Source organism: Oncorhynchus mykiss, chromosome 5 (assembly GCF_057628025.1).
Source record: "Oncorhynchus mykiss isolate SJ-2025 chromosome 5, ASM5762802v1, whole genome shotgun sequence".
NCBI classification, from domain to species: Eukaryota; Metazoa; Chordata; class Actinopteri; order Salmoniformes; family Salmonidae; genus Oncorhynchus; species Oncorhynchus mykiss.
Genome location: NC_143026.1, coordinates 85,768,424 through 85,793,981, shown reverse-complemented (window position 1 = coordinate 85,793,981; position 25,558 = coordinate 85,768,424). Strand labels below are relative to the sequence as shown.

Below are 25,558 nucleotides of genomic sequence, written 5' to 3'. Positions count from 1 at the left end.
CTAAAGCCATTCTCTTTTTAAGAGAGCTCATCTCAAACAGATCTGACGTGAGTCAAGGGTGAGAAGAGAGATATTGCTTGTAAGCTGTCAGTGAGGATTTATCCAGAGAGAGAGAGGTAGAAGAGGACGAAATGAAAGAGAAGACTTTGCCATACCATACCTGTGGGTTGATGGGATCAGAGAAGCTCCAGAAGAGAATGAGGGAGGGGTTTAGGAGCAGCTTAGTGGAGCCATTGATCCTGTCCTCGAAGGACAGCCTCTCTGTCACAGCCACCGCTATCACACCTAAACACAACCACATATTCTTTCTTACTATGTGTAATACCGATTGTGCCTGTATACCCATTCTGCCTGTACCTTCTGCCTTCTTTAAAAAAAAAAAATGTTTTACCCATTTTTCGTGGTATCCAACCTACTATCTTGTCTCATCACTACAACTCCCGTACAGGCTCGGGAGAGACGAAGGTTGAAAGTCGTGCGTCCTCCGATACACAACCCAACCAAGCCGCACTACTTCTTAACACAGCGCACATCCAACCCGGAAGTCAGCCGCACCAATGCGCCGGAGGAAACACTGTGCACCTGGATAGCACACTGCGCCCAGCCCGCCACAGGAGTCGCTGGTGCGCGATGAGACAAGGACACCCCTACCGACCAAGCCCTCCCTAACCCGGGCGACGCTAGGCCAATTGTGCGTCGCCCCACGGACCTCCCGGTCGCGGCCGGTTACGACAGAGCCTGGGCGCGAACCCCCTCTGATGGCACAACTGGCGCTGCAGTACAGCGCCCTTAACCACTGCGCCACCCGAGAGGCCTCTGCCTGTACCTTCTGTCTGTACCTTCTGTCTGTACCTTCTGTTTGGCACTATTTCGCCAGCTCGAATTCCGGGCACATGTAAATGTACTTAAAGGTGATTCTGATAAACACTGTCATAACATTACAGAACCATACAGAAACTCCCACAACCACATATAACCACTGTCAAAACCATACACATGTATTTGATACCATCCCGCTCCAGTCATTACCACGAGCCCATCCTCCCCAATCAAGGTGCCACAGATCTCCTGTATTGAAGGGTCTGCAGTGTGACTGTGGTTATGAATGATTGTTACTGTGGCCCAAAAAAAGATCAGTGCAATCATTTAGCAGACAGACAGTGATATACAGGGGTGACTGTCTGTCAAAATGAAGGAACAGTAATGTTCTGCTACTGAACAGAACATACAGAATACTTATCATCATCGGTTACTGTATGGGTGTTACAATCAATTCAAAGTTTATTGGTTGTTTAAACAGATTTGCAGATGTTATCAGGTGCAGTGAAATGCTTGTGTTTCTACTAGCTCCAACAGTGCAGTAATACCTGGCAATACAATAACAATACACGCATAATCCAAAAATATGAAAACATTTATTATACAGGAGGAGCCATGACTACAATACAGTATACACTTATAAAGTGGTTGAAACAGTATGTAAACATTATTAAAGTGACCAGTGTTCAGTGACTCTATGTCACAGTAGGCACCTGTACTGTTCCCCTTGTCTCGACCCCGTGTCCAGGTTCCTCATATAAATATGATTACTACCTCCTGGTTAATGAGGACGCTTCCTGCTGTACTTCCACCGGCCAACCCATTAAAGCCTCATTGACTTGAAGGGGAATGCCCCTTCTAGTAACTCCAGTTCTATGATGTTCCTGTCCCTTACCGTTGATGGTGGGGTGCCAGTTGATGTTGCTGATGGTCTTCTCCTTGCTGAAGTGCAGGTCAGTGAAGGACTGGTACTCCTTCAGGTGTGGGTCAGCCTTCCGTCCGTAGCCACTGTCCTCCTCACTCAGGGCCTTCCAGTCGTCAAAGAACACATCCATGATTTCATTCTGCTGGATGGCTATCTCAAACCTGGGAAGTTCATTTAATAAAGAACACACACATCTTTACAGGGCGTATACACTCGAGACGGCATCGCGCGGTGAAACAGCGGCTTCCCATTAATTTTCAATGGAAGGAAAGTTGTGAGAAGCAGAGTGGGCGATGCGAGCATGGGCCAGGGAGCTGAACAAGGCGGGACTAAAGTTGGGCAAAGCTGAACTTTATGCAAATCTACAGCGATATTACGGCGCAAGTAACCAATCGAAGCTCACCATAGCTTCCAACCCCTACTGGATTGGCTAACAATGGCTGTTGATACGTAGCACTACCTAGCATGCTTGCTAGCTTGTTAGCACCCACATGCAGGCGGCCATATCGTGGCTAGGCGAGTTACTGCTGTAGAGTATAAAACAATTTTTGTGACATTGTCAGCTAACCCATCTACGGTATATCTCGGCCGTCAGGTGAGGTGCTGACTAACGAAAGATAAACTATATATATATATTTTTTAAAGTAATACTCTCATCTCTCTTTCTCAGATGTTTTATTTTTTATGTTAGCCTGGATCCTGTCTCTGCTCAGCTATTACATTCCACTCCTTGTCACTCCTGTCATTTGCCAAATATTCAGGAATGGCAAGGAGTGGAAAGTTAGCTAAAAAGATTGGTAACCAGACTAGTCTGATGTACAGAACAGGATGTAATGTAGAACACAGTAGGTCATGTAATAGATTGATGGTATACAGATAGGATAGGACTTTATCGAATACTAGTCAATAAAATGTTATTTTAGATTGACTTTAAAAAACATTAGAGCTTAGATAATGAGCAGAAAACATACATCAGCATAAACCATGGAGAATTGCCAGAAGAAAAGTTAAGTCTCCATAAGTTACTTTGTGCATATCTTGATCAGGCCTTGGCTTTCATAATGTATGAGAGTGGATTCCTCAAGGCCTCAAGGCTGCACTATAATGTATAACTCTGGATGGCTTTCAGTCATTCCATGCATTAAAACACTCCCATTGAGTCCCAGAGACTCGATCGTATCCATAATTTAAATGATCCCTTACCTGGAGGCCACAGAGTTGACAAAATTCTTCAGCTTCTCAGATTGGAGGCAGTTCTCTTTCTTCTCCTCACTGAACTCTCTGGGTTCGTACTGCGTGCACATACTCCTTGGATATGTCCTATGGAAGAGAACAATAATGGATAAAGTAGGCAAACTTTTGCTTCAATGTTCAATTCAGATAATCTTTCAGTACAGGGTATAGTCATTCTAAAACGATAAAGCATTCGATGATTCATTGTAATGATTCATAAAAAAAAAGGTAATGAATCATTACAACACATCTGACATTGTTAGGTACTGCCAATGTGGACTAGTAGCTACAGGACTGTACCATGGTCTATTTTCTTCCCCTGTTCTACCTGGCTCTAGTTACAACATGACCTACCACTGTGTTTGGGTGCTGGAGCTCTTGAGGTTGGGGATAGTCTGCACCCCAGTGTGTCTCTCCATCTGCTTGAGGCTGAAGTTCTTGTCCTGGTAGGGGGTACATTCAATGAAGCCATCCTTGGTCTCCATGGCATTACGGTCAGAGAAGAAGATCGGTGCCCCAAACTCCCTCCGCACCCTGGAGATCCTATACTTCAACTGAGACGGAGGAGGAGAAAGAAGAATGAATGAGAGACAATTTAGCCATTAGATCATTATCTAATTCATTCAGAACAATCATTTAGTAACAATTCTATTTCTGTTTTGATATTTGAATTATATTTTAGGGCCCTAAATGTTGTTCCGGTGTTTTACCCTGGGTCTGGAGTCAGTGACAGACTCTTCCTCTATCTCCTGTTCGCTGCCCAGAGAGATCCAGGGTTGGGGTTCAGAGGTTTTCTGGGCTGCAAACACCTCCGACGGCTCCCGCTCCAAAGCTACCTCAACTCCCAAAGCCACTACAGGCTACATGGGCAAGACATACAGAGAACACTGTAATGAGTAATAGGGATTATATTGAAGACATGAATGATATTCTTCTTTAGATGTTTTGAATTTGAATCATTACTTTCTTTACTTATTTTATAATCACGTTATCATTCATATACAGTAGTAAAGGGCGTTTTCCCCCTAGTATGTCACATAGTACTGTTTTTAAAATGTTTTTTTTCTTCTTCTGAAGAGGAGAATACTGGTGGTAAATGGACTCACCTTAAGGTGCCTCTCCTTGGCATCTGCTGTTAGAACCAGGTAGAAGCTGGATCCGTAGATGAAGTCTCTGTCGTAGACCAGGAGGAGCTCATCTTCAGGGTAGTCCTGTTGTATCACATAGGAGAGAGGGTATTGAGAGCACAGTGCACTGCACACACATAGACTAGCAGGTTGGCATAACATGTAAGTACAATTTGACTAAAACAGTGATATATTTTCAAAACCAGATTTTTTTACTCTTAATGAGTGTCATTGTGAGTGAAACGTGAACTAGTAGATCATTTATAAGGGCTGGTGGGGGTCTTGGTCAGTGAGAACCTGAATTGTTGTCTCAAGGTCTTAGAGAGGACAAACAACCACACACACGTCACCATGGAAACAGCACTGCCCCACACAGCGGAGTGATATTTGATGATTAGGGTTGGGGAGTAACGGATTACATATAATCCGTTACATGTAAAGGCATGGTAACTGTAACTGTAATCCCTTATGTTAACAGCTAAAATATTGTAATCAGATTACAGATTCTTTTGAAAAACTAGATGATTACTTAAACTCAGAAAGGATGTTTGTGAGGAGAAAAATATGCTCAAACTTGCACACTTTTTATAGACTTAAAGGGGCAATCTGTAGCTGCTACATCCATTTTTGGATTTATACATTATATATGTATACAGTGCCTTGCAATTGTATTCATCCCCCTGGGCGTTTTTCCTATTTTGTTGCATTACAACCTGTAATTTAAATTGATTTTTATTTGAATTTCATGTAATGGACATACACAAAATAGTCCAAATTGGTGAAGTGAAATGAAAAAAATACCTTGTTTCAAAAAATTATTAAAAAAATACCACAGAAAAGTGGTGCATATGTATTCACCTCCTTTGCTATGAAGCCCCTAAATAAGATCTAGTGCAACCAATTACCTTCAGAAGTCACAAAATGAGTTAAATCAAGTCCACCTGTATGCAATCTAAGTGTCACATGATCTCAGTATATATATATACACCTTTTCAGAAAGACCCCAGAGTCTGCAACATCACTAAGCAATTGCACCATCAAGCAAGTGGTACCATGAAGATCAAGGAGCTCTCCAAACAGGTCAGGGACAACGTTGTGGAGAAGTACAGATCAGGGTTTGGTTCTAAAAAATTATCAGAAACTTTGAACATCCCACAGAGCACCATTAAATCAATTACAAAAAAATGGAAAGACTATAGCACCACAACAAACCTGACAAGAGAGGGCCCACCAAACCTCATGGACCAGGCAAAGAGGGCATTAATCTGAGATGCAACAAAGAGACCAAAGATCAAGGAGCTGCAAAGCTCCACAACAGAGATTGGAGTATCTGTCCATAGAACCACTTTTAGCAAACACTCCACAGAGCTGGGCTTTACAGAAGAGTGTCCAGAAAAAAAGCCATTGCCTTAAAGAAAATAATAAGCAAACACGTTTTGTGTTCGCCAAAAGGCATGTGGGAGACTCCCCAAACATATGAAAGAAGGTACTCTGGTCAGATGAGACTAAAATGTACCTTTTTGGCCATCAAGGAAAATGCTATGTCTGGCGCAAACCCAACATCTCTCATCACCCGAGAACACCATCCCCACAGTGAAGCATGGTGGTGGCAGCATCATGCTGTGGGGATGTATTTTATCGGCAGGGACTGGGAAACTGGTCAGAATTGAAGGAATGAAGGATGGAGCTAATTACAGGGAAATTCTTGAGGGACACCTGTTTCAGTCTTCCCGAGATTTGAGACTGGGACAGAGGTTCACCTTCCAGCAGGACAATGATGTTAAGCATACTGATAAAGCAACACTCGAGTGGTTTAAGGGGAAACATTTAAATGTCTTAGAATGGCCTAGTCAAAGCCCAGACCTCAATCCAATTGAGAAGATTGCTGTACACCAGCAGAACCCATCCAACTTGAAGGAGTTGGAGCAGTTTTGACTTGAAGAATGGGCAAAAATCCCAGTGACTAGATGTGCCAAGCTCATAGAAACATACCCCAAGAGACTTGCAGCTGTAATTGCTGCAAAAGGTGGCTCTACAAAGTATTGACTTTGGGGGGTGAATAGTTATGCATGCTTAAGTTCAGTTTTTTGTCTTATTTCTTGTTTGTTTAACAAAAAAGATATATATTGCATCTTCAAAATGGTAGGCATGTTGTGTAAATCAAATGATACAACCCAGGCTAGGAACTGAGGCAGTGTTTTTCCCCCAGACCCCTCAACCTAAACATGAGGCCATGTGAATCAATCATCATATTGGTTGGGAGAATATGACATTTTAGTAATTTAGCAGACACTCTTCCAGAGCGACTTAGTCGTGAGTTAATATATTTTAATACTGGTCCCCCGTCGGAATCAAACCCACAACCCTGGCTTTGCAAGCTCTACCAACTGAGCCACACGGGATTGCCTGTATGCTTCCTCTGTATGACAACAATAACAATGACATAGAGATCAGCCTACCAGCACCAGCTGCTTCATGGGGCTGAAATCAGACACAGCTGCCCTCATCCTCATGTCCTGCACAATGTCCTCTTTCCTCAGGATCTTGTAGGGGTTGTCCCCCGTGACGTCCTCGTCACAGCGACACCCAAACAGCTCCTGGGTAGCCGAGGTCAACGTCAAGGGCAAGATGTCATTAGGATGACCTTGATGTGAGGGGGACAAGGGTCAGACTGTTCAGGGAATTTGTACAATAAGAACACATACTTCTGTTTTCTGTTGCAATACATTTTGCTGTGCTGTGGCCTACCCTAGAGTGTACCTCCAATTCCCAGTTGCCATAACAAGAAAAGATCAAATACAAAAACGTACAGCACTGTTCTTAATTGTGTTTTATCTGATTGTAAAAAAGCATGATAATACAAACATCATCACCAGCCTACAAACAATCAGAAGAACAACATGATTCCAGTAACGCCATGTGTATAACACCAGAGCACGACAGTATTCCCTTTGAAGCCTTTTGGTAAACAGGCTAGGAAGCTTCTCTTGTATACTTACTAAAATAAACTTATCTTGGACATAAACACAGGCTTACAGTGCATTGCATGCTATAGTAAACAGGGCTTTGCATAATTATAGCTCTCATCTCACCTGTGGCCTGCATCAAAGCCTTTCCACAGGGTTGAGGCTGAGGAGACCCAGAGAATGCTGAAGTACAACTTAAGTAACCACTTCCCAACTAGGTGTGTCTTCCCTTTGTATTCAGACCACCAGCGCCCATGCCAAATTATTGTAGTGGAAACTCACACCATTCATTTACAGTGGGTGATGTGTTAAACATGCCATGTGGTAATTATGGAAAATATGTTACGCTTGAGTGATGATGAGAGGTTAAATGTAACATATGAAAAACAGGTGCCATCCCCTTTCAAGGTAAAATCCATATAAAGTGTTTGTGAATCATATTGTTACCACCAACACCACACATTTTAAATCCACTACATGTATTGGAGTTTGTCTAAGACATCTCTTTAAATGACAGAAGATAGACCAAGCATATAGCTCCAACTATTCTCCAACACATTACATTCAATAGGGCTGTATCATACTGCATCAAGTGAGACAACCCTCCCAAGTGCATAATGCTATCATGTTCCTTTTACATGATAGCCGATGACCTAATCTAAAGTAAAAAGATACCCCTTTCCTTCTGCTGGTCTGGCCGGCATTTGATAAGACTTAAAATTGAGATGGAAGACCAAAAGCATGTTTGCAGGGGTAGCGCTGAAACACATGAAAGCAGCACTCCCTCTGACAATGAAGGTATGAGATTGAGTTGTAGAGAAATATACCAACAGTTATGTGTATGTCCACAGGGTTTGCAACAGTACACCCACGCTCACATGAAAAGCATGCATAGGGTATACAGCCCCTCTTACACAGATGGAAGCAATCAAATACAGGCTTGTCATTCAATCAGGAGGGTAGTTTGCCGAAAGATGTTGTTTTCTGTCTTGTTAGTTGTGGAACAGGAACACATTTGTGTACTGTGTTTCTTTCTGCTACGATGGTAATGTGATGAGAGGCCAGATGTAGATCATGCAGGTGTTTATCAGACAGACCTGATTGTTCACAAGAGGGGAATTAGTGCCTTAGGACTACGTTGTAAGGCTATAGTCATATTCTACTGTGGCAGAGGCTGCAGTAATTAAGGAAAATAGTTTTCACACGACCCTTTGTGTTAGGGACCAGGATTGGGTAGGTTTATTTCTAATGTAATCCGTTACAGTTACTAGTTACCTGTCCAAAATTTTACTCAGTAACGGAATCTGATTACTTAAAGTTACGTTTAGATTACTTACCCATTAAGAGGTGTTAGAAAACTAAACGGGTCCATCAAATACTTTTGGTGTCAAAATAGTGGTTTCTGACTTGTGGTCAGACTTGCTCAGTTGGAACAAACTTAAACTTGCGGCATTTTTCAATGTTGAATTAAATGTCATTGAGAAAACAGTCAATGTATTTTAATGTAATCTGATTACAATATTTTTGCTGGTAACATAACTGATTACAGTTACAGTAAAAAAAAAAAAATGATTACATGTAATCGGTTACTCCCAAACCTTGTTAGCCTATTCAGAAAGCAGAGTTCAGGTTGCTAATGGTTAATGGAATTTCATGGGAATCAGCAGAGGAACAGTGTCAGCGGTCTACATTTCTGGAGCAGTCAAAAACCCAGGGAATTCACTGAACTCATGCTGGGGTAGTTTACACTTAATGTTCTATATCTAAGTTATAGCCATTGCAGTATCATACGTTTGATATACAGCAAAAGAGCCAGGAATATTCAGGAACATTTTTGATTAAATAGTTATATAATGCATCAAATAAATCTTACCAGACCCTGCAACACTTCCTGCAGACGACTCATCAGCCTTTTTGTCTACATTGATTCAAAACAGCAGAAAATGTGAATTGTCATACTTGATGTACTTTTATTTTACTTTTCATGTACATTTGCATTAGTATCATTAAAATTAGGAAAATAAACATGACAGGTGAAGTATGATACAAAAAAAGTCAGATGTGCTGAAGGGATCATACATACCTTTCCCCTTACTGGTAGTGGTTGTGCTCTTGGGTCTCTTTGTGGACATCTCTGCAGTTAAGCCTAATCACAGAGATATTTGCTGTGGGGCATTAAGATATTGAGAGTTACTGTGCTGTATCAAACAGCCGTCTACACCTACTCTCTTTTGTCTATAAATTAGATGTGTCTAATCTAAAAATAAACATCTATGGAAATGGAGTGAGGCTTGTTCACTGTGATTTTTAGCCTAGTTTACAGACCCGGATAGCCAAAACATATGCTGTGGCGACATCCGGTGGCAAATACTCGCTACTCTTCTATTTTTAGAGACAGTGGTTACACAGGGCGAAACTAAACTGTGTTCAGAAAAAAACATTGATGATAGAATAGGAACTATAAAGTGTGTAAACGAGTTGGTGGAATTAGCTAGCTGGTTGGGTCTCTGGCTGGCTAGTTAGCTAACGTCAGCTACAGCTAATTCTAGCTGGCTAACATTAGCTACAACATTATTCGAGATAGCCAGCACTGTATTCGTCTGACTGCTAAATGTTGCTGTTAATCGTGTTAGCTATGTAGCTAGCTAGATGTTAATATACATGTTCAAATAACCACAAAGGCCTCCCTTATGTTTACCGTACATTAATTTCGGGGTTCCCTCATTCTCAGCGACCAAAATAAATCCCCAACTTTCGCTGTTCAGCTTCAAGAACAAGTTTCCTGCATCAGTTTGGTTGCTAGTAGTTACTTGAACAAATGAGCTGATGGACAGGTTGAGCAGCCAGTCGCGGCCACTTGAAATGAAGCCTCCCACTTGGCCGCGCATATTTTACCACACAACCCGCAAAAGACACCTGTTGCTCACTCGCGCTATTAATTCTGGGACTCTTGATTATATTGACAATTGGGACATGACTCATTCTGATTTTTTTATGGACTATTATTGTCAGGACGGGACAGCTCAGGATTTTATTCTTCACATGGAAAATATTAATCATATTTATCCAGGCTACAGCAATACTTGAATATAGAATTAAAATTGGATAATGTTGAGATAATTGTCTGATGAAATAAACTATCTAATCATCGGATATACTGGTTACTACTGTATCCCATCTCAAGTGGACTGGGGACTAATTTTTGGATACATTTTGGATCGCAAATGTGACTGACCATCCATCAACTGACATCAATAACAGCCAATTAGCCAGCAACCAAAAGTAGATGGTAAGGAACCTATCAGGACCATTTCTCAAATGATTGATCCCAGTCAAGTGTGCTCGGGACGGGTCCAGTTGGGCACGTTGGGTAGCATACTTTTTAGCTTGTCCCCCACTATGCTGCATGCTTAGTGTGCTGTTTTTGTGTTGTTGAGCGAAATGGTGGAAAGTGATCATGTGTCAGAATGTGAGATGCGGTTTGTTATTCAGCACTGCTCGGGTCAAAGCTCAGGTAAGAAAGCGAGCTAACCTGACCCATTCTCTCATTGTCTTCCGCTAACTTACTTTCAGAATGAATGATGACAAACGCAGAACGAATGTACAGAGAGCGAAACAACGTCATGATGATATGCTACCAGTAAACACAACGCACATACCGTGTTGAACAAACTGAATGCCTATTCGTAAAATGCCAATCTTGCCAGTGCCACATAATTTCTGCAAGGTGTCCTTGTCCAATTTGCTCACCTGGGTGTGCAAACTAGAACAACACAATTACAGGTGTCAGTGTCACCAAGAATGAGGAACAGACACAATGCACAGCATTTAAGTTAGGCTATTTATCAAGATAAAGTAAACCACTTGCCTGGTGAGCAGGATCTTATTCCACAGCATGTTTGGAAAGGATTTGTGAATTGTCTAGAGTCTGGCTATCAATTGTGTAAAAGTGAACACTGTTGAACACAAATAGAATCACTAGAATGGGAATAGAAATATAATCTATGATTAAACACGTATTGTTTCTATTTCCTTTAGAGATGGAGCACTCAGGTGGTTTGTACAGCTCTGTGTACGAGCAAAATGGGCATGCTGCCTGGGCAGACAACCAGCAGCATCAGGACAAGGAGACAGCGGACAACCTCAGGAGGAAGATCAAGTACTTCTTCATGAACCCCTGTGAGAAATACAAAGCCCGCGGACGGAAACCATGGAAACTGATGCTCCAGATCATCAAGATCGCCATTATTACCATCCAGGTACTGACCAATGAGCAAACAGTCAACAGAGACGGGGTACTTTTTTGTTTTTTAGTTCTGAACTATTCCATATCCAAACCTAGAAAGACCCAACATAGAAAGAAATAAATGAAGAGAGCCAGACACAGCCATTTCCTGATCACGCGAATAAGCAGTGTCATAGTTTTAAACCATCCCAACTATACCAGATGTAGGCCATATCCCAGTACTCATTGACAGTGGTCACCAACTTTTTCATACATAGTGATGGAAGCCACTATATATGGCATTTTGTTGGAATGCATCCTCTGTGTGTCATTAATAACTTTTCTCTTCCCAGTTGGTGTCTTTTGGACTGAGCAATCAGATGGTGGTAACCTTCAAAGAGGAGAACCTCATGACATTCAAGCATCTCTTCCTCAAAGATTACGTGGATGGCCGTGGGGACTCTTATGCTGTGTACAGGCAGGATGAGGTGTATGAACACATCTCTTACATAGTCGATAAGGTAAGGACAGTCAACAGCTGCTATCACATTCTATCAAATATAAACTGTGATTGGAAATGAATGATATACAGGGATATCTCCTCTGTATTGCCTTTGGTTTCTAATTGAGGACGGTAGGTCAAACCTGTGAGATGGTAACCAGTTTTTGTTGCCTGGAAATCAAAAGCTAGTTCTGACCATTCCCTCATCATCCTGTGAGACTCTGTGTCCCGAGAACTCAAAATACTGTTTACCAGGTGTATTCCCCCTAGTCCCACCACCTAGATAATGATATTTTGCATCCTCAAGAACAGTTGACAGTGACATAATGGCATGTGATTGTCAAGCAGCACAATGGTTTACTCCTTTGTTTTGTCACATTACTGTCAATCATTGGTTGAGTTTTATAGGTAAAGTAGCTTGTATAGTTATGTCCTCTTAGAGGACTTTGTACGGTACCTAGCTCCTTTCATTTTTGATGGCTTATTGCAGTGTAAAGGTAGTGTTTATGGAGCATGATTCCAATGAAATACATACCCAATATCTGTTTATTTTTATTTGTGTTTAGCCTCCAACTTCTGTTCTGTCATAGCTTGATAGTTCACCAACATTTTCAAGTTGTACTAGTCGTATGTACAGGATACACATGGTATACACTGTCCAACAAAATGCTTACTTGAGGTTCCTTCTCCAAAATGCAACAACAATAAGAAATAAAACAATATGAACATAAAGTAAATGGCTCAGTAGAATAGAATAAACACTTTTAGCACAAGTATAATACAGGAAGGCACAATTTAGAGTCCAGTATTTACACATGTATCAAGGAAGGGGCGATTGGGGGGGCAAGTGTTAAAATTGTGCAGTATTCATGTCATCTCTTGTCAATCAACATTTTTTATTTTATTTTATTTCACCTTTATTTAACCAGGTAGGCTAGTTGAGAACAAGTTCTCATTTGCAACTGCGACCTGTAAATACAGTATGTGATTGCTTACTTTTTAATGTTACAGTTGTCATTCTTTTATGTCCTAATTGTAGTATTCCCGTCTGCGAAATATCACCGTTGGTAACCATGCCTATGAGAAGAAGGGGGACACCTATTCCCCTCTGTCTCTGTGCCAAGAGTTCTACAGGAATGGAAGCATTTCACCAGCCAATGAGACCTTTGATCTAGACGCACAGATTGAAACTGGTAGGCTAATGGTCGCTGTATGCTATATGTAATTTGCAGTTTAGCTTTCAGTGGTGTGTAAGAGTTGCCTGACGACTTAAACTGAATTCTTCCACTGCTCTATTGTTCGCTACATACGTCAGTCTGAGACTGCCATTATTGAAGTTGTTTGTGGTGACATCAAAATGAGCGGTGTTGTACAAAGTAATCAGCAATTGGATCATCTCTAACCAATCAGAGTATCAAAGCCAATGACACATTTTAAAAACGCTGCTTTACACACATGTGTTCTGGGACCAATCAGACGGTCTAGAATGGATTTCCATTCTTGAAATCGTTGGAGAGGCATTCCAATCCAGACTCAATGCGGAGAAGAAACTAATGGCCATGGGTGTATCGTTTGGCCAGAGTAAGGAGTTTGAGTAGCCAGGCAAGTCTAAGATGTTCGACATGCTTTAATCACTTTATCAGAATGGTCTGAACAGAATGTTATGATTTGGACTGAGGAGGTTTTGAATAGGAATCTTTTTAAATTCAGTTTTTTTTTTTCTTGCTGAAAGGTTTTTAAAAGTCACCTTTTGGTTATTTACCCCACAACAGAATGCCTTGAGATTGTTCCAGCATTCCCCATGGGAAGCACAACCGAGGATGATCTGTTGAATTTCGTTGTGCATTTCAAAAGGTATCAGGCCATGATATTAAACTTAGAATTGTTCAATGCATAATCATAAGTAATAGAACTGAATACTTTTAACAAAAACATTTTTTTTTTTGCTTATAGTACATGGGTGTGGGGTGACAGCTTTTTAAACAAACACATTACATAATATTCATAACTGAGTCCCTCATGTTTTTGTCCTAAATGTAGGTTGTTGTACTTGTCCGTGATTACGATACTGTATTTATCTTTGACTTGCAGATTGTTGAATGTGAAGATCAAGTTCACTCTGAAGGCCATAAACCTACAAACAGTTAGAAACAGAGAGCTGCCAAACTGCTATGACTTTGATGTCACGGTATGTCATCTGACTCCAGGCTGTTTCTCTACCTCACCTCACTTATTGGCTAGGCAGATTATAGACCTATTCCCAGTATGACGGAATGTTCTCTGCATTTAGAAGTTTGTTCCCATTTTTATCCATTCAAGTTCCACTGTTTTCTTCAAAGTTGGTAGTTAATTGTTTGAAACTTGAGAAACGTATTAGGTGTGACTGGAATGCTAGCTAGGACTTGGCCAGTTAAACATTAACTCGCATCCTTCCATATTTAAAAGCTGTGTATCTTTCTCTGGTTAACAGATAACCTTCAACAACCAAGCCCACAGTGGCAGAATGAAGGTCGACCTGGACAATGACGTTGACATAAATGAATGTAGAGACTGGAAAGTAACCGGGGCCTGTATGTTCAGTGTATAATCATTAGCTTTTCCTTTTTCATTTTAGAGCTATCTGTATTTGAAATGGTGTGTTTTATAAATCAAGGTTCTAGTTTAGTTTTCTCTCCCCAGCTCCCAAGAACATCTATTACCCACTGCTGTTTGACTGTCTCATCATTGTAACCTGCATCACCTCTCTGGCCCTCTGCACACGCTCTGTGCTCAACGGGATACGGCTACAGTTTGTAAGTCTACTATTCTGCCCTACAAAGGCAAAGTGCAGTAACTACGAATTTGGTTAAAAAAAACTTTAATCTGTTATGGCCAGGTATACTATCTGATTAATGTGGTATTTAGTTTCCTGACACAAGAACAAGCCAGTCGATCAGAATATGTCTTGAAGTACCAGAAATTGCTGTCTGTCTAATTACGTAGGCACTGCACTTTTGCAGGGCAGTATTGTCAACAGTGAATGGTGAGTGAGGTGAGTGGTTTTTGTGTGTTATGGCTTGTTTCTGTAAAGCTGTCTGTATCCGCCCCATTTTTCCAGGAGTACACAGACTTCTGCCTAGTCCGTCAGGGGAAGAAGGTTCCATGGTCCGATAGGCTGGAGTTTCTGAACGGCTGGTATATTCTCATCATCGCCAGTGATACACTCACCATCATCGGTTCCATTCTTAAAATAGAAATCCAGACAAAGGTGTGTGTGACATTTTATTTGCATTAGCCTTCACACATTACACAAATATTATTAGTCTAATTTGTATGCTTTTCTCTTAGATTCTCACCAGTTATGATGTCTGCAGCATCTTTCTCGGAACAGGCACAATGCTTGTTTGGATCGGAGTCATACGCTACATGGGATACTTCAAGAAGTACAATGTAGGACACTCGTGTTGAATTCAACACTTGATGCTTCACACAAGACATATCATATGTTTTTTTTAAGTGGAATACTGGGTGAGTTCCATAGGAATTCCGTTGATCTGTGGATTGTGATTGGTTATTCCTAGATTCTCATCCTGACCCTGAGAGCAGCTTTCCCAAATGTGGTTCGGTTCATCGGTTGTGCCGGAATCATTTACCTGGGGTACTGTTTCTGTGGCTGGATCGTGCTCGGGCCCTACCATGAGAAGGTAGGAGATCAAACGAGGATTGGACCCACAACCTGTTGGGAGTGTTATCACTCAACCACACAAGTGCCAGGGGTTTTTAACAGCAAAAGGAGGCTTTAACTGGATTTCTTTTTTTTATTTTTTTAAAATGTGTTTTTACCATAACTTTGTCTGTTTTGTTCTGTTAGTTCCGGACCCTGAACACAGTATCAGAGTGCCTGTTCTCGCTGATCAACGGAGATGACATGTATCCCACCTTCAAGTACATGAAGCAGAAGAGTTACCTGGTGTGGCTGTTCAGCAGAGTCTACCTCTACACCTTCGTCTCGCTCTTCATCTACATGATACTCAGCCTCTTCATCACCCTTATCACTGATACCTATGACACCATCAAGGTTAAGATTCATTATAGGCAGTGTACAGCCGGCAGATATTGAATAGTTCTGGATAGTGATTTGCTAACCATATGTCTAAACTAAACCCTTACCTTAACAGATTTCCATGCCTAATATTTAGATCTGATGGTCGAATATGCACTTCTGTTATTATAACATTTCACTTGCTTTTGGTTACAACACTATTCCTAGTAAAAACATTTCTTCACCAAAAACATTTCCTCACCAGAACAATCCTATCGTTTGTCTTGCAGCAACAGCAGCAGGAAGGGAGCCCAGTGTCGGAGCTGCATTGTTTCATGTCTGAGTGTAAAGATCTGCCCACCTCAGGACGCTACAGGCTAGAGGGGGAGTCTGGCTCCTTCACCTGCTGCTTCCCCAGGTGAGGACAAACTTAGTGACATTTTGTAATTATTGGGGATCCTCATTAGTTGCTACCAAGGCAGCAGCTACTCGTCCTAGGGTCCAAGCACATTAAGGCACTTACACTACATCAAATAACATTATTACACAACTACATATCTAATATACAGAATGTATAATACTACCATACAACAATATTACAATGTACGTGAGTAGAGTGCGTGTGCTAGCGCTTGTATGCGTGTCTGTACCTTTGTTTGTCTCTTCACAGTCCCTGCTGTTCCATAAGGTATATTTGTATCTATTTTTTTTTTTATCTACTGATTGCATCAGTTACCTGATGTGGAATAGAGTTCCATGTAGTCATGGCTCTATGTAGTACTGTGCGCCTCCCATAGTCTGTTCTGGACTTAGGTGTGCTATTAGTTGAAACCGACAGCTCGGTTCATTCAGCTTGACAACACTTCTTACAAAAACAAGTAGTAATGAAGTCGATCTCGCCACTTTGAGCCATGAGAGATTGATATGCATATCGTTGTTAGCTCCCCGTGTACAGAGCCATGCTGCCCTGTTCTGAGCCAATTGTAAGTCCCTCTTTGTGGCACCTAACCACACGACTGACCAGTAACATAACTAGGGCCAGGCCTCCCGGGGGGCGCAGTGGTTAAGGTTACTCCCTGTGCCACCAGAGACTCTGGGTTCGCGCCCAGGCTCTGTCGTAACCGGCCGCGACCGGGAGGTCCGTGGGGTGACGCACAATTGGCCTAGCGTCGTCCGGATTAGGGAGGGCTTGGCCAGTAGGGATATCCTTGCGGGCCGGGCGCAGTGCACGCCAACCAAGGTTTCCAGGTGCACGGTGTTTCCTCCGACACATTGGCGAGGCTGGCTTCCGGGTTGGATGCGCGCTATGTTAAGAAGCAGTGCGGCTTGGTTGGGTTGTGTATCGGAGGACGCATGACCTTCAACCTTCGTCTCTCCCGAGCCCGTACGGGAGTTGTAGCTACTAAAAACAATTGGATACCACGAAATTGGGGTGAAAAAGGGCAAAGAAATTAATAATTTAAACATACAGTGCCTTGCGAAAGTATTCGGCCCCCTTGAACTTTGCGACCTTTTGCCACATTTCAGGCTTCAAACATAAAGATATAAAACTGTATTTTTTTTGTGAAGAATCAACAACAAGTGGGACACAATCATGAAGTGGAACGACATTTATTGGATATTTCAAACTTTTTTAACAAATCAAAAACTGAAAAATTGGGCGTGCAAAATTATTCAGCCCCCTTAAGTTAATACTTTGTAGCGCCACCTTTTGCTGCGATTACAGCTGTAAGTCGCTTGGGGTATGTCTCTATCAGTTTTGCACATCGAGAGACTGACATTTTTTCCCATTCCTCCTTGCAAAACAGCTCGAGCTCAGTGTGGTTGGATGGAGAGCATTTGTGAACAGCAGTTTTCAGTTCTTTCCACAGATTCTCGATTGGATTCAGGTCTGGACTTTGACTTGGCCATTCTAACACCTGGATATGTTTATTTTTGAACCATTCCATTGTAGATTTTGCTTTATGTTTTGGATCATTGTCTTGTTGGAAGACAAATCTCCGTCCCAGTCTCAGGTCTTTTGCAGACTCCATCAGGTTTTCTTCCAGAATGGTCCTGTATTTGGCTCCATCCATCTTCCCATCAATTTTAACCATCTTCCCTGTCCCTGCTGAAGAAAAGCAGGCCCAAACCATGATGCTGCCACCACCATGTTTGACAGTGGGGGTGGTGTGTTCATGGTGATGAGCTGTGTTGCTTTTACGCCAAACATAACGTTTTGCATTGTTGCCAAAAAGTTACATTTTGGTTTCATCTGACCAGAGCACCTTCTTCCACATGTTTGGTGTGTCTCCCAGGTGGCTTGTGGCAAACTTTAAACAACACTTTTTATGGATATCTTTAAGAAATGGTTTTCTTCTTGCCACTCTTCCATAAAGGCCAGATTTGTGCAATATACGACTGATTGTTGTCCTATGGACAGAGTCTCCCACCTCAGCTGTAGATCTCTGCAGTTCATCCAGAGTGATCATGGGCCTCTTGGCTGCATCTCTGATCAGTCTTCTCCTTGTATGAGCTGAAAGTTTAGAGGGACGGCCAGGTCTTGGTAGATTTGCAGTGGTCTGATACTCCTTCCATTTCAATATTATCGCTTGCACAGTGCTCCTTGGGATGTTTAAAGCTTGGGAAATCTTTTTGTATCCAAATCCGGCTTTAAACTTCTTCACAACAGTATCTCGGACCTGCCTGGTGTGTTCCTTGTTCTTCATGATGCTCTATGCGCTTTCGACGGACCTCTGAGACTATCACAGTGCAGGTGCATTTATACGGAGACTTGATTACACACAGGTGGATTGTATTTATCATCATTAGTCATTTAGGTCAACATTGGATCATTCAGAGATCCTCACTGAACTTCTGGAGAGAGTTTGCTGCACTGAAAGTAAAGGGGCTGAATAATTTTGCACGCCCAATTTTTCAGTTTTTGATTTGTTAAAAAAGTTTGAAATATCCAATAAATGTCGTTCCACTTCATGATTGTGTCCCACTTGTTGTTGATTCTTCACAAAAAAATAGTTTTATATCTTTATGTTTGAAGCCTGAAATGTGGCAAAAGGTCGCAAAGTTCAAGGGGGCCGAATACTTTCGCAAGGCACTGTAACTAGGGCCTGTAGAACTTGTTAAGGCAGAACAGTGCTTTATTCTCCCCATTTTAGCTGTTTTATTTTAACTAGGCAAGTCAGTTAAGAATAAATTCTTATTTACAATGATGGCCTACCCCGGCCAAACACAGATGACGCTGGGCCAATTGTGTGCCACCCTATGGGACTCCCAATCACGGCTGGATGTGATTGACTGGATTCGAACCAGCGACTGTAGTGATGCCTCTTGCACTGAGCTGCAGTGCCTTAGACCGCTGCACCACTCGGGAGTTGTATTAATATATTTTGACCATGACAGTTTACAATCCAGTGTTACTCCAAACAGTTTAGTCACCTCAACTTGCTCAATTCCAACAATTATTCATTACAAGATTTAGTTGAGGTTTAGGGTTTAATTAATGATTTGTCCCAAATACAATGCTTTTAGTTTTTGAAATATTTAGGGCTAACTTATTCCTTTCCACCCATTCTGAAACTAACTGCAGCTCTTTAAGTGTTGCTGATGTGTATATTGTTGAGTCATCTGCATACATAGGCCCACTAGCTTTACTCAAAGCCAGTGGAATGTCATTAGTAAAGATTGAAAACAATAAAGGGTCTAGACAGCTGCCCTGTGGAATTCCTTATTCTACCTGGATTATGTTGGAGAGGCTTCCATTACACCCTCTGTTTTCTGTTAGACAGGTAACTCTTTATCCACAATATAGCAAGGGGTGTAAAGCCATACCTTTTTTCAGCAGCAGACAATGGTCGACAATGTCAAAAGCCGCACTGAAATCTAACAAAACGGCCCCCACAATCATTTTAATGAATTTCTCTCAGCCAATCATTTGTGTAAGTGCTTTGCTTGTTGAAAGTCTGTTTTTTTACTGTAAAATAGCATTGTATCTGGTCCAATTTTTTTACTAAAGTTTACTAAGGGTTGGTAACAGGCTATCAGAGGTTACCTCTAAAATATTATGTTCTGAGTCTTGAATTCTGGACCACAGCAGAACCAGGGTTGGGGGTCAATTACATTTAAATTCCGGAAGTAAACTTCCGGAATTCCAAATCAGTTTACTTGAAATATAATTGACATCACCCTTAAAGAAACCAATGATTGAACACAGGTTGTGTGAAGTGACATGTTCTTTCAGTCCAAAGATTAACAAATGTAACTTTCAACTAACCTGTTATTGTTTTGTTTTCCCCCCAGATGCAAGGACTCACGAGAAAGGCTGAGCTCTGAATCAATAGACTCTGAGCCATAGTGGACCTTTTATCGGTCTGAGGTTAGTAAGAAACCTTACACACAACCATGACCGGCACTTTACTGTACAGTTTAGCCCAGCAAAACATTGTCCTCTTATTCACCAGTTAACTTGATGCAGTAGCAATTGAGCCTGGGGTTGAGGTTAAACCTGTTACTGTGTAAGATGCCTGTTAATGTACTAAAGTTGATGACCACAATGATATGCACTGATGAATGTTGATTATTTGAATGTACTGTAAATATCAAAACATGATTTGTTCAAAGACATGGGATGGCAACATTAATAAAATGAATAGCACAAAAAAGTTGCTATTCCCTAAATGTATATTTCCCAAGCCCAGTAGATTGCAACATTTTAGTTGGATTCCCAAAGGGCAGTTGGCATCTAATCACGAGCAAGGGTTGAATTGGAGTGGACACGGAAATGCAAATAATTTTTTGTTAAAATGAGGCTTTATTTCCTCAAGGTGGGCATACACCGGAAGTAGAAAACATTGCAGACCTGTACAATTTATTTTACTCATTTCTTAACTCTATCAACATAAGCTTACAAATGATACAAAATAAAAATGCAATTAAAACAAGTTTAACTATGAAAAATCTGTTAAATTGTCAGTTTATTGCACACTGAGGCTGAAAGGAGCCCAGTCAACATAACAAAAAAAAAAAGTTAAATCTCTGCCAGAATAATAATAAGTCTGTACATTAGGACTCCATGATTTATAGAGTAGTGTGGTGGGGTAGATCCATTTTCAGTTAGGGCTTTGGTAGAGGAATGCATTTGTGTGCTGGTTTCTGTGCTGAGAGAAGCTGAGGATAGGTAGAAGTAGACAAGCTGGTCAGTCCGAGATGGGCTGGTTAGGGTCGGAGCTTAGGGGTGGTGGTGGGACCCGCTGCTCGTCCATCCGGTTAGCCTGGGAGCGCAGGATAAGGCTAAAGAAGTCCTCAGCTGGGACAGTAGGACCTCTAGTGGAGGGAGGGGGTTCTTCACACCGCTGGTCATTCAGTCTTGAACCCTACACAAGCACATTGGGATAGACCGGATTGTGATCTCAAATCAGCAGTCTTTTTCAATAACTTTGGTACATAAGTTACCATTCATCTTTACAATAGGTGCTAATTCATTATGTAAGCAAATACGTAAGCAAATACAGGCTTATACTAACTTCATTGTCAGAGAACCAACTAAAATAGGCTGTCTTGATTACCTGGCACTTGACTAGCATGTCAAAGAAGACGTCGTCATCCTGAGGCTGGTCAGCACTGGTCATCAGGCGACTGAGCATGGGGTGGAGCCTGATGGGCTGATCGGAGGTGCTGAGACGTAAACCGGGGAGGCTGCTGCCCACGCTGGCTCTCTGTTCGTCCAGTCGACTGCCCTGGGAGCTGTCCCGCAGATCCAGGTAATGCCCAGGCTCCGGGTTGGCCTCGCATGCGGAAGTAGCTACAAGAGGTGGAAGAGGAAAGGGAGGTGAGGATAGAATGAGTGGAAGGAAGGAGTAGTTTCAGTTTAGCCTGAAATCCACTTCTCCAAAGCAACCTTTTTCCCAAACCGGTTTTATTTATCATAACCACAAAAATCTAACAAGGAGTAAAATAATCAGTGCATGAGCTCCTATCCCCGAATAAGGAACAGGCATGGATAGGCATTGGATGACACTTAGGTCACCAAGTGCAACATTGGTGGGTGTGGCATGCAGAGGGGGGCCGGGGTAACTCACATTTCCTCATGGCTACGGGCGGGGTAGTACAGGGAGAGAAGGGATCGGAGAGACGGCTCTCGCCGTCCAATAAGGAGCACCTTTGGTCGTCCATTCTGCTGCCCTGGAAACGACTGAGGAGGTCGAAGAAGCCATCGTCACCCAGAGTGTCAGAACATCCGATCTACAGGAGAAAAGATCAACAAAACACCCATTAAAACAACCAGAAAAGACAGTAATAGTCTTTCTGATGTTTGTTGTGACAAAGGCGAGCATGAAACAGACTGGATATACCACATTATGGATCTACTGTACTGAAACCACAGTAGGCTGTTGAAGCCATAGGAATAGAATTTAAAATAGTCAGACCAATTATATTATTTCTATGTAAAGACATATCTCCAAGGTTAAAGCTACCTTGACTCCTGACTTAGGCGTGTCCATCTCTCGGGCCGTGGGCTTGTTGCTGGTGTCCTGGAGGACCCCATCTCTGGTAGGAGAGCTGTGTTTCTTGTGTTTCTTCCCTCTGAACCGGTTGATGAAGAACAGTTTGGAGGAGGCCTTGGCCATGCTGGATTTAGGGTTAGAAGGCCTGAATACATCTTCGTCCCAGTTCTGTGGTAATGGCAGACAGTACATGAAACAACACAGAGGGCAGGGGGTGATTGGTGGTGTCTTGGCAGTTTAGTTGAGATGTCACTGCTGCTATATAACCAATCAATAAAAACAACATTTACATAAATCAATACAATTGTAACATGACTGATGAGACATTTCTGCTCCTAAGCCTATGTGAGTGTTAATATGCATGTGTACTGTACATATTTTTGTACACACTTCTACAGTTTTCTCAGGGCCCAGTCCTATATGCTCCAAGTCCTCCATACTGTTACTCCTTCCTTCTGACTTCACACCTGAAACAAACATCAGAGGTTGGTATTTCTCCAATATGGATCAACAGGCATTCGTGTCGCTTTGCCAGGCTTGCACCGACTGACTCCGAACTACAGATGTGTAAGGTTCAGAATAATGAGTATAAATGGAATAATGGTTATTTTAAATAATAATAAATGCCATTTAGCATACGGTTTTATCTACAGTAGGAATCAAACTCACAATCGATGTTGCAAGCGCCATGCTCTACCATTTTTATTTAAACTAAACTCAATAAATATAGTTTATAATAATGTTACAGGTAGGTAGGCCTGTAGGGACTTACCTGGTAAGGTATCCTGCGTCCTGTGGTTCTCAGTCAGAACAGAGCTGTTGTTGGTGTTGAGGCTTGAGCTTGGGTTCTGACCCAGACCCAGCACTAACCTCAGGTCTGCCATATTCATCCTGGCTGTTGCCTCACCATTTTTGTCTCCAGTCTGGACCAGATACAGGATGAGAAGAGGGAGAACTAGCTACATAAGAACATAACTTAAACATAGCAAGGGAATAATGTGCCCATATAGAGAGTTGAGGTTTTGTTGTCATCGCCCCTCCCCTCAGTTATTTTATCCATAGGGAATTCGCAGAGTTGTGACTTATTGGATAATAATGAGCAGGTTATTTCCATGTAGTTCCTCCGATGTGCAGCAGAAAGAGGTGTGACTAGATAACAGGTACTGATAACATGCATTAGATTGGGAGGAGTACACAGTTGACCAGTAGCAGTGAATAGACACCTCTTTGGATATCTCCAGATGCTTCTCAGCAAAGTGAATGGCCTTCTGATGATTCCCCAAGGCTGTGTGGGCATTTCCTAAACTCCAGCACGCTCTGCCCTCCCCAACCCTGCACAAACAGAGAGAGGAGCCCCAATGAATTTAGAGAACACTTCACTACTGTGATCACATTGAGCATGTTCAACAAAGCATGTGTGTCCAGGGTAAAGATGATAAACTGTGTGTGTGTATGTACACTACATGACCAAAAGTGGCAGCGAGTTTTACCCCACTCCAGCCGACATTTAGCATTGTGCATGGTGATCTTAGGCTTGTGTGCGGCTGCTCGGCCATAGAAACCCCTTTCATGAAGCTCCAGACGAACAGTTCTTGTGCTGACATTGCTTCCAGAGGTAGTTTGGAACTTGGTAGTGAGTGTTGCAACCGAGAACAGACAATTTTTACGCTCTTCAGCACTCAGGCCCCTTCTGTGAACTTGTGTGGACTACCACTTCACGGCTGAGCCGTTGTTGCTCCTAGATGTTTCCACTTCACAATAACAGCACTTACAGTTGACCGGGGCAGCTCTAGCTGACTTGTTAGAAAGGTGGCACCCTATGACGGTGCCATGTTGAAAGTCACTGAGCTCTTCAGTAAGGCCATTCTACTGCCAATGTCTATGGAGATTGCATGGCTATATGCTCAATTTAAATACACCTGTCAGCAACGGGTGTGGCTGAAATAGCCGAATCCCCTAATTTGAAGGGGTGTCCACATACTTTTGTATATATTGTGTACCTGTCCTTGAGCTCCTGTGCGATAATAAGGTGTTTGAGGTGATAGTCGATGGCTCTCTGGTAGTCCTGCTGCAGTGTGTAGGTGTTCCCCAGGCTATAACAGGCCTGAGCCTCCACAGCCTTATCCTTCAGCACCATGGCCAGCTGCAGAGTCTTCCTGGGTAGAGGGGGAGGGCAGAGGCACAAACAGGTCAAGGGTCAGAGGGTGAGTAAGAAGCAGTCACCACCAAAACCTAGTCTTGCTTGTTCCTAATTTATAGGCAGCTGTGGGCAGAGACTGCCAAAAACACAATATTTCCTTATCATTTTCACCTCACTAAAACTCCTTATCTTCTCATTGCTTGCCCTCACTCATGTTTATTTATTAAGTTTATCAAGTTAATTTGGAAAGGGACAATGTACAACAAAAACAAACATCTCAGAAGTAAGAAGTGATGCGTTCCACCAAAGTTGCACCAGAGTTAGCAAACATCTGTCAAACAAGTGTGGACCAACTAGAGAGCACGAGACAGGCGTGTCTGAAAAAGCACTGGGCTGCTGATGGTTGGTCTAAGGAAGTGAGTTTAGTAATCTACTACTCACTTGTAATGTTCAGCCGCCACTTCAAACTGGTCTAGGAAGATGTATGCGTTGCCTAGGTTATAGTAGGCCCTCCTCTCAGCCGCCCTGTCCCCAAACTCCTTAGCGATGAGGAGACGCTACAACAATAAGTTGTTGGTTACAATAAAAATTGGTTACAGGTTCTCAATACCTCTACATAATAACGGAGAGATCATGCAATACAACATTATCTACACAGGGATGTCCATCCCTTCGTCACAAATGGCCCCCTATTGCCTATATAGTGTAAATAGGGCGCCATTTGGGAAGCATACTGTTATAATCTATTACCTTGACTGTTTATGGATGCAAGTCAGGTTCTATGATGCCACTAAGTTAGGGTATGTACCTGTCCATGGGCCACCACAGCTCGCTGGAAGTTTCCGAGCAAATAGTGTGTGTTACCTAGGTTACCATAGGTCCGCCCCTGAGCTGCCCGATCCCCCAAGTCCTTCACAATGGAAAGGTTGAATCTATGGTAAACAGAAACACACAAAAAATATATAAAAAGGTAACACATTTACAAAAGTCTATTTATTCAGACTGTCATTTAATGTAAAATCTCTGACTTATTTTTCAGCAGACGCCATCATAGATATGTTTTTAATTGTAACACACTAACAAGTCACATTTATCTATTG

General features: G+C 42.1%; 3 protein-coding genes across 11 annotated transcripts in view; 1 reads left to right on the top strand and 2 right to left on the bottom strand.

Annotated features, from left to right (window-relative positions):
* Positions 1 to 10,028, bottom strand: part of dnai3 (dynein axonemal intermediate chain 3) — a 28,833-nt gene extending 18,805 nt beyond the window's left edge. The window contains exons 1-10 of one of the 3 annotated variants that reach the window (XM_021604574.3): positions 9,774 to 10,028; positions 9,154 to 9,235; positions 8,944 to 8,988; positions 6,564 to 6,748; positions 4,084 to 4,188; positions 3,688 to 3,837; positions 3,332 to 3,531; positions 2,948 to 3,064; positions 1,715 to 1,905; positions 161 to 285 (exon numbers count right to left, since the gene is read on the bottom strand). In XM_021604574.3, coding sequence (XP_021460249.1) covers positions 161 to 285; positions 1,715 to 1,905; positions 2,948 to 3,064; positions 3,332 to 3,531; positions 3,688 to 3,837; positions 4,084 to 4,188; positions 6,564 to 6,748; positions 8,944 to 8,988; positions 9,154 to 9,202 — 1,167 coding nt within the window. In that variant the 5' untranslated portion in view covers positions 9,203 to 9,235; positions 9,774 to 10,028. The remainder of the gene's footprint in view (positions 1 to 160; positions 286 to 1,714; positions 1,906 to 2,947; positions 3,065 to 3,331; positions 3,532 to 3,687; positions 3,838 to 4,083; positions 4,189 to 6,563; positions 6,749 to 8,943; positions 8,989 to 9,153; positions 9,236 to 9,773) is intronic. The other 2 variants (XM_021604575.3, XM_021604576.3) reach the window with 2 other exon arrangements.
* Positions 9,957 to 20,771, top strand: mcoln3b (mucolipin TRP cation channel 3b). 2 transcript variants are annotated; one of them, XM_021604583.3, is made up of 14 exons: positions 9,957 to 10,359; positions 11,109 to 11,329; positions 11,649 to 11,816; positions 12,837 to 12,990; positions 13,570 to 13,651; positions 13,889 to 13,985; positions 14,268 to 14,367; positions 14,477 to 14,589; positions 14,895 to 15,044; positions 15,125 to 15,226; positions 15,358 to 15,480; positions 15,648 to 15,854; positions 16,109 to 16,236; positions 20,115 to 20,771. In XM_021604583.3, the coding sequence occupies exons 2-14, from the start codon at positions 11,111 to 11,113 to the stop codon at positions 20,167 to 20,169; spliced, it is 1,698 nt and encodes a 565-aa protein (XP_021460258.3). In that variant the 5' UTR covers positions 9,957 to 10,359; positions 11,109 to 11,110; the 3' UTR covers positions 20,170 to 20,771. The 2 variants fall into 2 exon arrangements, with proteins under 2 accessions (XP_021460258.3, XP_021460257.3); XM_021604582.3 differs by having other exon boundaries at positions 10,349 to 10,584.
* The window catches only part of LOC110524708 (G protein-signaling modulator 2), a 23,635-nt gene continuing 18,682 nt past the window's right edge, over positions 20,606 to 25,558 (bottom strand). For all 6 annotated transcript variants that reach the window (XM_036978593.2, XM_036978596.2, XM_036978590.2 and 3 more), the window contains 10 exons: positions 25,267 to 25,390; positions 24,900 to 25,015; positions 24,319 to 24,474; positions 23,542 to 23,650; positions 23,091 to 23,241; positions 22,709 to 22,785; positions 22,289 to 22,486; positions 21,893 to 22,055; positions 21,380 to 21,615; positions 20,606 to 21,187 (listed from right to left, as the gene is read on the bottom strand). In XM_036978593.2, coding sequence (XP_036834488.2) covers positions 21,011 to 21,187; positions 21,380 to 21,615; positions 21,893 to 22,055; positions 22,289 to 22,486; positions 22,709 to 22,785; positions 23,091 to 23,241; positions 23,542 to 23,650; positions 24,319 to 24,474; positions 24,900 to 25,015; positions 25,267 to 25,390 — 1,507 coding nt within the window. In that variant the 3' untranslated portion in view covers positions 20,606 to 21,010. The remainder of the gene's footprint in view (positions 21,188 to 21,379; positions 21,616 to 21,892; positions 22,056 to 22,288; positions 22,487 to 22,708; positions 22,786 to 23,090; positions 23,242 to 23,541; positions 23,651 to 24,318; positions 24,475 to 24,899; positions 25,016 to 25,266; positions 25,391 to 25,558) is intronic.

Bases quoted from the DNA above. Each gene is read 5' to 3' on its own strand.
- mcoln3b (XM_021604582.3), top strand. From the start codon at position 10,512: ATGGTGGAAAGTGATCATGTGTCAGAATGTGAGATGCGGTTTGTTATT. The intron at 11,330-11,648 runs GTACTGACCAAT...TTCTCTTCCCAG, and splicing joins TCGCCATTATTACCATCCAG to TTGGTGTCTTTTGGACTGAG. The intron at 12,991-13,569 runs GTAGGCTAATGG...ACCCCACAACAG, and splicing joins AGACGCACAGATTGAAACTG to AATGCCTTGAGATTGTTCCA.